Source organism: Nomascus leucogenys, chromosome 12 (genome assembly GCF_006542625.1).
Source record: "Nomascus leucogenys isolate Asia chromosome 12, Asia_NLE_v1, whole genome shotgun sequence".
Taxonomy (NCBI): domain Eukaryota; kingdom Metazoa; phylum Chordata; class Mammalia; order Primates; family Hylobatidae; genus Nomascus; species Nomascus leucogenys.
In genome coordinates this window covers 640,457-655,317 of record NC_044392.1, presented here as the reverse complement: position 1 = coordinate 655,317, position 14,861 = coordinate 640,457, and the positions used below count along the sequence as shown (strand labels likewise).

Genomic DNA, 14,861 nt, shown 5'->3' with positions numbered 1-14,861 from the left:
ACTCTTAGAAAAAACATAAGGGAAAAGCTTCATGACATTGGATTTGGCAATGATTTCTTGAGTATGACACTAAAAGCATCAGCAATAAGGGAAAAAAGGTAAGTTTAACTTAACCAAGATTAAAATTTTTTTGTGCAATGAGTACTATCAGGAATATACTCAACATTACTGAACTATACACTTAAAAATAGTTAAGATGGTAAATGTTATATGTTCTTTACCACTATTTTAAAAAATCTAAATCTGATAGGGAAAAAAGGGACACTATCAACAGAGTAAAAAGACAATCCACAGATCAGAAGAAAATACTTGCAAACCATATATCTGATGGGATTGATATCCAGAACATATAAAAAATTCCTACATATCAACAACAACAACAAAATTAACAAGCTTATGCAAAATAGTCAAAGAACTTAAATAGCCATTTCTCCAAAGAAAATATACATACGGCCAATAAGCACATGAAAAGATATTCAATATCACTAATCATTAAGGAAATGCAAATCAAAACCACAATGAGACGTCACTTTACATGCATTAGGATGGCTACTCTCCAAATCACACAAACCCAGAAAATAAGTGTTGGCAAGGATGTAGAGACACTGGAACCCTTGTGCATTATTGATGGGAATGTACGATGGGAAACAGCGGTTCCTCAAAACATTAAAAACAGAATATATGATCCAGCAATTCTACTACTGGGTATATACCAAAAAGAAAGAAGAGTGGGGTCTCAGAGATATTTATACATCCATGTGCACAGCAACATTATTTACAATAGCCAGAATATGGAAGCAGCCCAAGTGTTCACCACAAATAACTGGATAAGCAAAATGTGGTATATACATAAAATGGGGCCGGATGGTGGCTCATGCCTGTAATCCCAGCACTTTGGGAGGCCAAGGTGGGAAGACTGCTTGAGGCCAGGAGTTCAAGACCAGCCTGAGCAACATAGCAAGACTCCATCTCTACAAAAACTAAATTAGCTGGGTGTGGTGGCACACTCCTGGATCACTTGAGCCCAGGAGGTTGAGGCTGCAGTGAGACATGATTGTGCCACTGCACTCCAGCCTGGGCAACAGCACAAGAACCTGCTTCAAAAAATAAATACATAGAACAGAATATTATTTGGGCTTAAAAAGGAAGAAAATTCTAACATATGCTACGATGCAGATGAACTTCAAGGACATTATGCTAAGTGAAATAAGCCAGTCACAAAAAGACAAATACCATATGGTTCCAAGACAGAAAGCAGAACAGTGGTTGCAGGTGCAGGGAGGAAGGGTGAATGGGGGGCGTTATTGTTTAATGAGTATAGAGAGTTCTCGAGATGAAAGACGGTAATGGTTGTACAACAATATGAATGTATTTAATGCCAATGAACCGTACACTTCTATAATGGTAAATTTCATGTTGTGTGTATTTTACCATAAAAACAAACAAAAAACACTATACAAAAAGGCTGCAGATTTTGGCTTATCAAATGGGTCAATGAGTTCCAATCACTGAGACAGGGCCAAATGTGGAAAGAGCAGCTTTGGCTAGGAAAATTAAGTTTTGGAGGTGTGTTAAGGTTGATGCTAACTAGACAACCAGATGTAGACATCAAGTAGGCAGTCTATTAACTAAATTTGGAGTTCCAGAAAAAAAGTTAAGAATAGCAATGTAGATTTGGATAAAATACGGATACAAGCACTTAATTTGGGGGTTATGAGTATAGGGATGATATTTAAAACCATAGGACAGGATGAGGTTCCTTTGGAACACTCCAACATTCAGAGTTAAAGCATAGGGTGAGAAATCAACAATGAACAGAAGTGGGCAGTGGCATAAAGTAGGTGGTTTTGTTGTTGTTGTTTTGAGGCAGGGTCTCGCTCTGTTGCCCAGGCAGGAGTGCAGTGGCATAATCACAGCTCACTGCTGCCTTGACCCCTGGGCCCAAGCGATCCTCCCACCTCAGCCTCCTGAGTAGCTGAGACCACAGGCCATGCCCCACCATGCCCAGCTAATTTTCTCTATGTTTTATAGAGACAGGGTCTCCCTATGTTGCCTAGGTTGGTCTCAAACTCCTGGACTCGGGCTATCCTCCAGCCTCAGCTGGGATTGCAGGCATGAGCCACCATGCCCAGCCAAAAAAGGTGCTTAAAAAAAAAAAAAAAAATGCCCAGACCTAGGCCCTGTAAACATGGTACCTAAGAGGCAGAGGGCCAATATGTATTTTTTAAAACTCCCTAGGCTACAGTGTTCAATAGTCTGACTGTAAGAGAAGTGAGGGGATAAACTGTACAGTAGCAGTGGGAATGGGAATGGGATAAAGAATTTTGAGATATGTACTTAAAAGGCACCACTGCCAGGACTTGGAGACTGACTAGATGTGGGATGGAAAAGGAGAGGAAAATAAATGACATTGGTTTCTTTCTTGGGAGACTGGGAGAGTATTGCTGCCATTAATAGGTAATATATGATAGAAAGACAGAAACAAGGGTTTTGGTGGTACTGGTGATGGTGGCAGTGTGTGTGTGTATGTTTAGGAAGGAGGACTAAAAAAGATAATTAGGGCTGTCACAGCAGCCAACGCTAATCAGGAACTTACTTGTCAGTGCTTTATATCTATTTTTGGGAGCCGGGCATCCCTCTGCAAGAACATTGTCATCAAAGATCACAACAATCCCACTTTGAAAATGAAAAAACGGAAGTTTGCCGGGCGCGGTGGCTCACGCCTGTAATCCCAACACTTTGGGAGGCCAAGGCAGGCGGATCACTTGAGGTCAGGAGTTTGAGACCACCCTGGCCAACATGGTGAAACCCTGTCTCTACTAAAAAAATACAAAAACTAGCCAGGCATGGTGGCTTGCGCCTGTAGTCCCAGCTACTCAGGAGGCTGAGGCAGAAGAATTGCTGGAACCTGGGAGGCGGAAGCTGCAGTGAGCTGAGATCACACCACTGCACTCCAGCCTGGGAGACAGAGTGACACTCCATCTCAAAAAACAAAAAGAAAATAAAAAATAAAGCCCCAAATTAACAGCTAGTAAATAGCACAGAAGAGCCTCAAGTCTGGATTTGACTGACTTCAGCCAAAGTCTGAGGTACCCGTGGCATCCTAGTTGAGGGTGTGGAAGTCAGTAATGCAGCTAATGTCTCAGGAGGGACAGGATCACCCAGAAAGAGAATCTATAGATTGGGAAATTATTATTCATATACTTGGCTAATTCTTGTAATGGTATAATAAGACCTTTTCCTCACCCAGAAAATTAAGATAATACTTAATCTATAGATAATAACCACTGAGGGCAAGGACCTCTTCACAGTTTTTGTATTCCTAGAGTTACAATGCCTGGTACAAAATGACCCCTCAACAAAAGTTTGCCAAAGATTTAAAAACAAAACGAAAGTCAATATACTGGCCATAGTTAGAAAAATCCTACATGATAGAAGAAATATTTCCTGATCAACCTACAGAATAGTATTTTTTTTCCCCAGTCCGAGTATTTATTTATTTATTATTATTATTATTATTATACTTTAAGTTTTAGGGTACATGTGCACAATGTACAGGTTTGTTACATATGTATCCATGTGCCATGTTGGTGTGCTGCACCCATTAACTCATCATTTAGCATTAGGTGTATCTCCTAATGCTGTCCCTCCCCCCTCCCCCCACCCCACAACAGTCCCCGGAGTGTGATGTTCCCCTTCCTGTGTCCCTGTGTTCTCATTGTTCAATTCCCACCTATGAGTGAGAACATGCGGTGTTTGGTAGTTTTTATTTCCTGTGTAGCATGCTACAAATGCACTGTTTCTTTCTGGACCACAATAATATCTGTTTTATGAATTGTTCTGCCATAGTAGTAGATATAGGAGATGGAATTCAGTGAGACAGATGCTCTGATACACTGCTGGGGACAGATAAGTATTTTCTGGAAGGCAATTTGATAAAATGTATCAAGAGCCTTAAAGCCCTAACTCAGTAATCTTACTTAGGAATTTATCCAAGAAAACAATAAGAGATGTGGCCAAAAATTTAGGTTGGAAGTAATAAAAAATATCCAGTAATAGGAAAATAATTAAATATATCATACAGCCACAGGGTAGAATATTATGTTGCTCTTAAATCAAGTTTTTGAACACTTAAGGATACTAGGAAATGCTTTCGATAAGTGAAATGAAAAAAAGGTATAAACTATACCTAGTATGACCACAATTTTGTATTTACATGTATGTGTAGCTATATATATCTGTATTTATTATTACCTAGAAAAAAGTGGACGGGTGTCATGGCTCATGCCTGTAATCCCAGCACTTTCAGAGGCCGAGGTGGATCACTTGAGGCCAGGAGTTTGAGATCAGCCTGGCCCACAAGGCGAAACCCCCATCTCTACTAAAAATACAAAAATTAGCCAGGCATGGTGGTGCACACCTGTAGTCCCAGCTACTCAGGTGGCTGAGACATGAGAATCGCTTGAACTTGGGAGGCAGAGGTTACAGTGAGCCAAGATCATGCCACTGCAAGAGACCCTGTCTCGAAAAAAGAAAAAAGATTAGAATATACCATAAAATGCTAATAAGAGTCTCTTTGGGTAGAAAGGTTACAGAAGATCTTGGTTTGCTTCATTATATTTTTCAGTATTTCTAAAATTTCTGCAAAAAAGCACGTTTTCATTTTTCATTTTTTTATAAAAAAATTTCTTTTTAGAGATTGGGTCTCACTATGTTGCTCAGAGTGGAATGCAGTGGCTATTCACAGGCATAATCACAGCTTACTGCAGCCTTAAACTTCCGGCCTCGAGCAATCCTCCCACCTTATCCTCACAAGTAGCTGGGACTACAGGCGTGTACTGCTGCATGAGGCTTTTCAGATTTTCATCTTAAAACCTGAAAAAGACATGATAAGATAAAAGCAAAGTAGCATTCACCTTCTTTCTTTTTCTAGGATTCCTTGTGGGGTCAGGCTTCTCAAACTCTGCTGACTTTGCCTCTTCCTTTTCCTCTTCCTCATCAGGTATCAGAGAGTATTTGGTCCCACCTGGTTGCATAAAACAATCTTTTGCAAAGTGGCCTGCAGAAGAGAAGTAGAAAAGGTATAGAAGAAGGAAGTAGCCTCTCTTCTCAGCAAGTGAATCTTCCCCCAAGGCTCCTGAAATGGGCTAGCTGGCTCAGGAAATATTGTTGAGTTCATTCAAAGCAGCTGTTTGATTCAGGGTAGACTTTCCACCACCTCAACATGACACTGCTCACTCAACCACAGCCAGACTAGCAGCTGGTCTCAGAGCTGTGGGGAACACTGGTACTGTTCTCGAAATGGTGGAGGATATGAGGATGCAGGTTTGTGCTGCCCTCCATTAGCAATGGGGCTTATTAATTTTTTAAGATCTATTTTGGAACATATTCCTGACAATCAAAGACTGCTCCAGAGAGCAGGATGTTTAGCAGAGGGAGCTGAGTGGCAGGCCAAGCCCTAAAGGAATATAGCTTGTAGGTAGCTGGTAGCAAGTGGGCACTCACATCTAAACTAACACACAGAGAAATAGGCACAGTCACCTAGGGGCACTAAACATTTACAGACTGTCAGGTCTGGCAAGCACCTTAGAGATCATCAGATCCATCCTACATTTGTAGAAGATGAAAGCCCAGATTTGAGAAGTAGCTCAAGGTCATACAGACAGAAGCAGAGTTCAAACTTACCCTGGGTCTCATGCCTCCCTGCCCTGTGCTTTCTGCTGCACCAAAACCAACTACCTTCGACCTGACCTTTACTAACTGGGACAAATTCCACCTCTCATTATTCTTCTCTTCTTTATGTAATGCCTGTTGGACACGGTTAAGGTTAAAAGACCCCCACCTTCCCTGAGCTTATAGTGGTATTGAGGGGCCCTTTAACAGATAATATGCTCCACACTGCTAGTTGTGTCTGAGTTTGTGGTAGATCCTGTCTTAGGGGCACAGAGGAATTGTATGAGATAATCAAAAAGCTATGTGTGGGCTGGGCACAGTGGCTTATGCCTGTAATCTCAGTACTTTGGGAGGCTGAGGCGGGAGGATCACTGGAGCCCAGGGAGACCAGCCTGGGCAACACAGGGAAACCCTGTCTCTGCAAAAAATTTTTAAAAATTAGCTGGACATGGTGGTACACACCTGTGGTCCCAGCTACTCACAGGCTGAGGTAGGACTGCTTGAGCCCAGGAGGTCAAAGATGCAGTGAGCCATGATCATACCACTACACTCCAGCCTGGGTGACCCTATCTTAAAAAAAAAAAAAAAAAAAGCTATGTGTAAAGTACTCTGTACCTCTGGGTCCAGCAGCTGGGTGGCACCTGGCAGGGAAATATAGCAGAGTTTTCCAAATACCTGGAATGTTCCCACAGTTTTCCTGAGGAGGTATTCTTTCTCTCAATTTTATTTTTTCCTTCTCCCCTCTACGCTAATGATACATAGGGGCTTAAAACCCCACAACTTCAACCAGGGCGCAAATCTGCTACCAGTTATCATAGAAAAATCAACACAGTAGGGTACATGGAAGACCAGGGAGAAGGGGTGACAATTGAGGTCACACTGAAAATGAGAAGCTGGCAATCTCTCTCATTATATCTCCAACTAGGGAAATCAGGCTGAAAGACCTTTTAATATTTGAGTAAGAGTAGAGGAAACCTGAGGAAATAGAGCTAAAAAGAAGTGACTATCCTGTATTCTTTATTCAATATCCTGTAAAAGAATATTGTATTCAAAACTCTGACATTAAAAAGATAAAGATGAGAGTCTGACTTGGATCTTTAAGTTATATATTTCCAGGTTGCTTAATTTTTGCTGAATCATCATCCTTGGAATATAATTAGAGTGTTAATCATAATCCAACACTCTTACCCCTCCTGGCATAGTTCATGGGGGTCTTGCCCAGACAAGGCATATGCTGTGTGTGGGGTGGGAGGAGTGGTGGTAGTGCTATAGTATCTGGTAGGGCCAGCACTCAGTAAAGAAAACAGAAAATGCATCACCCCATGAACTCTGATGTGAGTCTGGTGGAAAAAACAGCAAAGGCCATCACTTGGCTAAAAAACAGGGTAAACTAAACTCACACTGGGCTGCCTCCTTCTTCCAGAAAAAGGTCCATCTACAAGGAGAGAAACGTGGAAAGGGCAAAGGCTTCATCCTACCTTTACAGCCACACTTTTTGCAGGTTGTGTTCAAGACAGCCTCAAGGGTGATCTTCTGCCCAGTGTAATCCTGGAAGGATCGCCTCCGCCTCTCTTCTTGCCTATAATGAAAAAGATACTGACTGCCGGCCCCCTTAAGAGATACGGCCAGAGATACTACAAGGTAAGGTTGTATGTTGGTTTTTTGTTTTGGGGAGGGAAAGGGGAGAAAGAAAGAAAGTTTTTGGCAGAACGAGACAGGCAGTAAAAGCCATGATGTGAAATAGCCCTAAATTAACAATTACGAGTGAGACTAACCATCTCACTAACGCACAGAGGATGAAAATATATAATTACTCACCATGCTAAACACCCTACAACCCTTACCAGGTCACTCGTAGGTTTAAAATATCTTCAAAGGCTTTCTAGAAAATCAGCTCCAAATTATTTACCTTGGCATTCAAGGCCTTTCACAGTCTGTCTCTAAACTACTTTTCCAGCCTCATGTTTACTTACACAATATGCTCTGGCCAAAGAAGTCTATTTTCTCAGGCCGGGCGCGGTGGCTCACGCTTGTAATCCCAGCACTTTGGGAGGCCGAGGCGGGCGGATCACGAGGTCAGGAGATCGAGACCACGGTGAAACCCCGTCTCTACTAAAAAAAATACAAAAAATTAGCTGGGCATGGTGGCGGGCGCCTGTAGTCCCAGCTACTCGGAGAGGCTGAGGCAGAAGAATGGCGTGAACCCGGGAGGCGGAGCTTGCAGTGAGCTGAGATTGCGCCACTGCACTCCAGCCTGGGCGACAGAGCGAGACTCCATCTCAAAAAAAAAAAAAAAAAAAAAAAAAAGAAGTCTATTTTCTCTTATCCATGTGGTTCAGTGCTTTTGCTCAGGCAGTTCTCCCCCTCTCTGAAATGCTGTTTCCCCACTTGACTCTCACCTCACCACTTCACTATACCTAGACATTTCACGGCTCAGTTCAGTTACTAGCTCTCCTTCTATCAAGTCTTTTCCTCTGAGCCCCTCAGACAGAATTAATCTCTTTGTTGCCTTTCTCATAGCCTTTTAAAAAAATTTTAAACTTCTTACCAAAATATAATATATATGTTGATATGGTTTGGCTCTGTGTTCCCCCACACACAAAAATCTCATGTTAAATTGTAATTCCCAATGTTAGGGGAGGGACCTTGTGGGAGGTGATAGGATAATGGGGTCAGATTTCCCCCATGTGATAGTGAGGGAGTTCTCATGAGATCTGATGGTTTAAAAATGTGTGGCACTTTCCCCTTTGCTCTCTCTCTCTCTCTCTCCTGCCGCCATATGAAGATATGCTTGCTTCCCCTTCACCATTCAGCCATGACTGTAAGTTTCCTGAGGCCTCCCCAGCCATGCCTCCTATACAGGCAGTGGAACTATAAGTCAATTAAACCTCTTTTCTTCATAAATTACCCAGTCTCAGGTAGTTCTTTATAGCAGTGTGAGAACAAACTAATTTATATATATATATGTTTATCATAAGTATACAGCTCACTTGATTTTTCACAATTTGAACATACCAAAGTAACCAGTACTCAGATCAAAAAACGGAACATTAAGGCCAGGTGCGGTAGCTTATGCCTGTAATCCCAGCACTTTCGGAGGCCAAGGCGGGCAGATCATAAGGTCAGGAGATCGAGACCGTCCTGGCTAACACAGTGAAACCCTGTCTCTACTAAAAATACAAAAAATTGGTCAGGCGAGGTGGCGGGCGTCTGTAGTCCCAGCTACTCGGGAGGCTGAGGCAGGAGAATGGCATGAACCTGGGAAGCAGAGCTTACAGTGAGCCGAGATCGCGCCACTGCACTCCAGCCTGGGCAACAGAGCGAGACTCCGTCTCAAAAAAAAAAAAAACCAAAAACAACCCAGAACATTGCCAGCATCTCAGAAGCCCATCTCATGCTCCCTTCACAATTCTAATTTCTAACAGTACAGATTCCTTTTACTTAAAAAAAAAAAATTAGCCAGGCATGGTGGCTTGTGTTTGTAGTCCCATCAACTCGAGAGGCTGAGGCAGGAGGATCACTTGAGCCTGCAAGATTGAGGTTGCAGTGAGCAGATTGCATCACTGTACTCCAGCCTGGGCAACAGAGCAAGACCCTGTCTCTAAAACAAACAACAACAACAAAAAACCCATAACCAAGGCAGAAACTTGAGGACATAACTCAAGCAACTCACAAACGTGGTTTTTGCTTTCACATATCTATTTGTAGAGATGAGTTTCAAGTAGCTGTGAGTTGCAGCTTAAGCAACCCCCATGACAATCAATTCCAATACTCTGTGGCTTCTAACAGACTACAAACCAAATCATACTTCCCACTTAACACTCAATTCAACAAATGTGTCAGTCACCCATGTCTCTCTTTTTGTCCTCATTGCCATCATTCTAGTTTAGCCTCCCATCATGTTTCATCTAGAGTAATAACTCCCTCACTGGTCTCCCTGCCTCCAATTTTCTTCCTCCAATCCATCCCAGCACAGATTCTGAGATTAATCTCATTTTTCCAGTATAGCTAGTAAGTGGATAGCACCAGTGCTAATACTAGTGATAGTAGTAATTACGTATGCCAAAACGAACAAAACAGGATTCTTTTCTGGAATGAACTAATAGTCTGGCAATGGAGGGAGGCATACAAATGAATAATTTTAACACAGTTAAGTCATATGTGCTTTTTCTAAAGACTACCCTACGGGCCAGGAGTTGTGGCTCACACCTATAATCTCTCGGCACTTTGGAAGGCCAAGGTGGGAGTATTACTTGAGACCAGGAGTTCAAGATCAGCCTGGGCAACACAGCAAGACGTCATCTCTACAAAAAATTTAAAAATTAGGCCAGGCATGGTGGCTCACGTCTGTCATCCCAGCACTTTGGGAGGCCGAGACAGGCAGATCACCTGAAGTCAGGAGTTCAAGACCAACCTGACCAACATGGAGAAACCCTGTCTCTACTAAAAATACAAAAATTAGCCGGGCATGGTGGTACATGCCTGTAATCTCAGCTACTCGGGAGGCTGAGGCAGGAGAATTGCTTGAACCCAGGAGGTGGAGGTTGCAGTGAGCCGAGATCGTGCCACTGCCTCCAGCCTGGGCAACAAGAGTGAAACTCTTGTCTCAAAAAAAAAAAAAAAAATATTAGTGGGGCGTGGTGGCATGGACCTATAGTCTTGGCTACTTGGGAGGCTGAGGGAGGAGGATCACTTGAGCACAGGAATTTGAGGTTGCAGTGAGCTATGATCACTACACTCCATCCAGCGACAGAAAGACCCTGACTCAAAAAAAAAAAAAAAAAAAATTATATACTACACTCAATTCTGATCTTGATCATAATAAAAAAGAAAAAGACTGTACTTTGTGGGCTACGCCTAATTGGAAACTGCTTTTAGCCCCTTTCCATTTACAGAGTCACTTATTAGATTATCTCGTTAACACTTTGGGACCTGAGGGGATGAATGTAAGAGTTAGATTTTTATGGAAAATGAAAGGTGGCTGACAAACTAAGGGTGGCTGAAGACAGGATGAGAATACTGAGCATAACAGGGCAAGGCCAGACAATGGGATTCCTGAGGAGGTTAATCTGACCAGAAGCCTCTCTGTCCAAAGGCTTTTTTAAAAAAATTCATGGGCTGGGTGCGGCGGCTCACACCTGTAATCCCAGCACTTTGGGAGGCCGAGGCAGGCAGATCACTGGAGGCCAGGAGTTCAAGACCAGCCTGGCCAACATGGTGAAACCCCATCTCTACTAAAAATACAAAAATTAGCTGGGCGCAATGGTGGGTGCTTGTAATCCCAGCTACTCAGGAGGCTGAGGCAGGAGAATTGCTTGAACCCGGCAGGCGGAGATCATGCCACTGCACTCCAGCCTGGGTGACAGAGCAAGAGTCCCTCTCAAAAAATAAATAAAAATTCATATTCTTTAACTGACATTCATGGCTCTCCACAATCTGACCCTAAATTATCTTTTAAGCCTTCCATTCTAGTACTTGATCATATCCTCTTCTTTCCTTAAACAAGGTTCCCAAATGTACTATGTGCTTTCCTGCTTCACTCCTTTCCTCAAATCATTTCTTTTGCCTGAAATACCATTCCTTCCCCTGCTGTCTGACAAGATCTTATCTGTTCTTCAAAACCTAGCTTAAATACCACCTATTCTCTGACCATCAAGGCCTGAAGTAAACTATTCCTCTTCAAGTGAATCCCTAGAACCCTTTATTTAAACAGGGAGTCCCTAACCCTCAGGCCACAGACTGCTGCTGGTCCATGGCCTGTTAGGAACCAAGCTGCACAGCAGGAGGTGAGCAGCAGGTGAAGGGGCATTACCACCTGAGCTCCGCCTCCTGTCAGATCAGCGGCAGCATTAGATTCTCATAGGAGTGCAAACCCTATTGTGACCTGCACATGTGAGGGATCTAGGTTGCGCACCTCCTATGAGAATTTAATGCCTGATGATCTAAGGTGGAACAGTTTCATCCCAAAACCATTCCAGCCCCCAATTCATGGAAAAATTGGTCTTCCACAAAACTAGTCCTTGGTGACAAAAAGATTGGGGACCACTGCCTTAAACTACTCTTTTAGTATTTATTACAAGTTGCCTTATATTTGTTGAACAAATGAGTAAATGAAAGTACTAACTAGGGCCGAGAGGCAGTGGCTCATGCCTGTAATCCCAGCACTTTGGGAGGCTGAGGCGGGGGATCACTTGAGGTCAGAAGTTTGACACCTGCCTGATCAACACGGTGAAACCCCGTCTCTACTAAAAATACAAAAATTAGCCAGGCATGGTGGCCTACGCCTGTAATCTCAGCTACTCAGGAGGCTGAGGAATGAGAATCGCTTGAACCCGGGAGGCAGAGGTTGCAGTGAGCCAAGACTGTACCACTACACTGCAGCCTGGGTGACAGAGTGAGACTCCATCTCAAAAAAAACTAAATGAATACCATGAATGCTATACATCAGGCACAATGGCAGACAAGTCATGGTCTCTGTTTTTGTGGGTCTTACACACACGTTCTTTCAAAAGCAAAGGTGTGGTTCTGTACACCATAGTATGAGGAAAAAAGAAAAGGTGCTATAATCTCAGATATTAGAGGAAAAAACAAAGCGGCATTTAAAACAATAACTACAAGTAGCTACATATATGTCTACCATAGACTAGACATGAAGCTGGCTCCTTACAAATAAGATTTTACTTAAACCACTCAAGCATTCCTGAGATATATGTTACTATCTCCTTTTTATAGTAAAGAAGCTAAGATTCAGATAGACTAAGTAATCTGCTCCAAGTCATATATTAGTTTGGAGCAGAACTAGTACTCTTTCTAATTCAAGTCTAGCTCTAAATCCTCTAATCATTCCATTATGCCATGCTTCTTTCCTGGATGCAGCTATAGACATAATTTACAACAAAGTTACTGTTTCAGCCACTTGATTATTACTAAAAATAGTTTTACACAGAGACAGCCCAAAACCAGGGAACCCTTTCCCTTCCCTACCCATTTTCTGAGAAACAGGGTTAGCTCTTTTATCTTACATGTTTTATATTTTATCACTGTAAGGGTGGCTTTGGGAAATTTCACTACTTTTTAATGAGTCCGTATAGCATCGGATTCTTTGGAGCAGAAGCAATTTATTACAATGCAATCACCAGAATTTTTTCTTTTTTCTTTTCCAAACACTAACTTGAACCACAGCCAGATTTAAACACTTCTGCACTCTGAGTTATAAAAGATTTCTACTATTACTGACAGTATTTGATCGATAATCAGCCTTACAAACATGTTAATATTTAGAGACTAAACCACTGAAAAGCTCTGTAAGTCACATGCAAGAGTGAGAAGCATTATGTGGTGAAAAGGGCATTAGCTTTAAAGTCAGAGAGACCGAGTTTTGAGTCCCTGATAATTTGCTATGTAACCACAGGTAAGTTACTTATCACCAGGCACCAAGCTATAAAGTAGGAATATAAGGTAAAATGGAGATAACGTCCACTTTGCAGGTTGCTATGTACACAAGAATGTACGTAAAATGCCTGGCACTGCAGTATGTATTCAATAACATTTCCCTTACTTCCAGATAAAATTCCTTCAAATTCGAAGTGATTTTGCTCAGAACTATAAACATAAGGCTTTCCAAACTTTTCACCAATAAGATCCCACTCAAATAACATTCTATCATTTTTCTTGTCTTTTAAATTCATCAATGACATAATTGTCATCGAGAGTACCTAATTAACATAAGACAAACAATGTGATATTTTATCATCAAAAGCAACAAAATAACAGCATGGTTAACCTGAGGATACACATACAATTTTGGATGGCTTTCTAAAAACACTAAAAACAGTTAATAAACCCTCCAAGGGCCAGGTGCGGTGGCTCATACCTGTAATCCCAGCATTTTGGGAGGCCGAGGCAGGCAGATCACCAGAGGTTGGGAGTTCGATACCAGCCCGAGCAACATAGAGAAACCCCATCTCTACTAAAAATACAAAATTAGCCAGGCATGGTGGTACATGCCTGTAATCCCAGCTACTGTGGAGGCCGAGGCATAGAATCACCCAAACCTGGGAGGCAGAGGTTGCAGTGAGCCGAGATTGTGCCTTTGCACTCCAGCCTGGGCAATAAGAGCGAAACTTGTCTCAAAAAAAAAAAAAAAAAAAAAAAAAACCCTCCAAGATACCCCTTTAAGGGACTTTAGGGATCCAAGAACCTCCGAGGAGAAATTTAAGAAAGAAGCCTGGGCATGGTGGTTTACACTTGTAATCCCAGCACTTTGGAGACCAAGGTGGGAGGATCGCTTGAGTCTAGGTGTCCAAGAACAACCTGGGCAACATAGGGAGACCCTGTCTCTACAAAATAAAAATCAAGTGTGGTGGCGCGTGCCTGGAGTCCCAGCTACTCAGTAGGCTGAGGTGGGAGGATAGCTTGGGCTCGGGAGGTCAAGACTGCAGTAAGCCGTGATCATGGCACTGCACTCCAACCTGGGCGACCCCGTCTCAAAAAAAAAAAAGAAATTCAAGAAAGACTTGAGACAGACAGAAAATTCCTTGTATTGCCAGATGTTGTCCTATGTAGATAATTTCCCATTCCTAAAAGAAAGGTCAGAAGAGCCAATGAAACGAAGATGTTGTTTTCAGAGCATAGTGTATCCCAAGATGTGGGAGTCTAAACCCCACTGGAGTTGCTCCTGGATTACTCCACCCTTCCACATGGTCTCTGTGGGGAAGAGACCCACGTAACCCCACTGCAGAAATCACTGGGAGAGAGGTAAAGAACAGTTCTTCAGGAACGCTTATTAGCTAACTTGTTAAAGGGCAGAAACAGAAAGAAATTAAGGGGAAGGAAACAAAACCATTGATGGAGCACTCCAATGCCAGGAGCTTGGTACGTTAACATTTCATCTTAGAACTCTATGCAGCAAGGTGTTAACTATTTTTATTTTATTACTTTATTTTATTTTTTGAGACCGAGTCTCACTCTGTCATCCAGGCTGGAGTGCAGTGGCACGATCTGAGCTCACTGCAACCTCTGCCTCCTGGGTTCAAGAGATTCTAGTGCATGACTCAGTCTCCCGAGTAGCTGGGACCAGAGGCACGCACTACCATACCCAGCAAATTTCTAATTTTGTATTTTTAGTAGAGACAGGGTTTCGCCATGTTGGCCAGGCTGGTCTCAAACTCCTGACCTTTTAGGTGATC

General features: G+C 42.5%; 1 protein-coding gene across 2 annotated transcripts in view; it reads right to left on the bottom strand.

Annotated features, from left to right (window-relative positions):
* The window catches only part of ZCCHC17 (zinc finger CCHC-type containing 17), a 72,453-nt gene that overhangs the window by 12,443 nt on the left and 45,149 nt on the right, over positions 1-14,861 (bottom strand). For both annotated transcript variants that reach the window (XM_030823275.1, XM_030823276.1), the window contains 2 exons: positions 7,152-7,252; positions 4,917-5,059 (listed from right to left, as the gene is read on the bottom strand). In XM_030823275.1, coding sequence (XP_030679135.1) covers positions 4,917-5,059; positions 7,152-7,252 — 244 coding nt within the window. The remainder of the gene's footprint in view (positions 1-4,916; positions 5,060-7,151; positions 7,253-14,861) is intronic.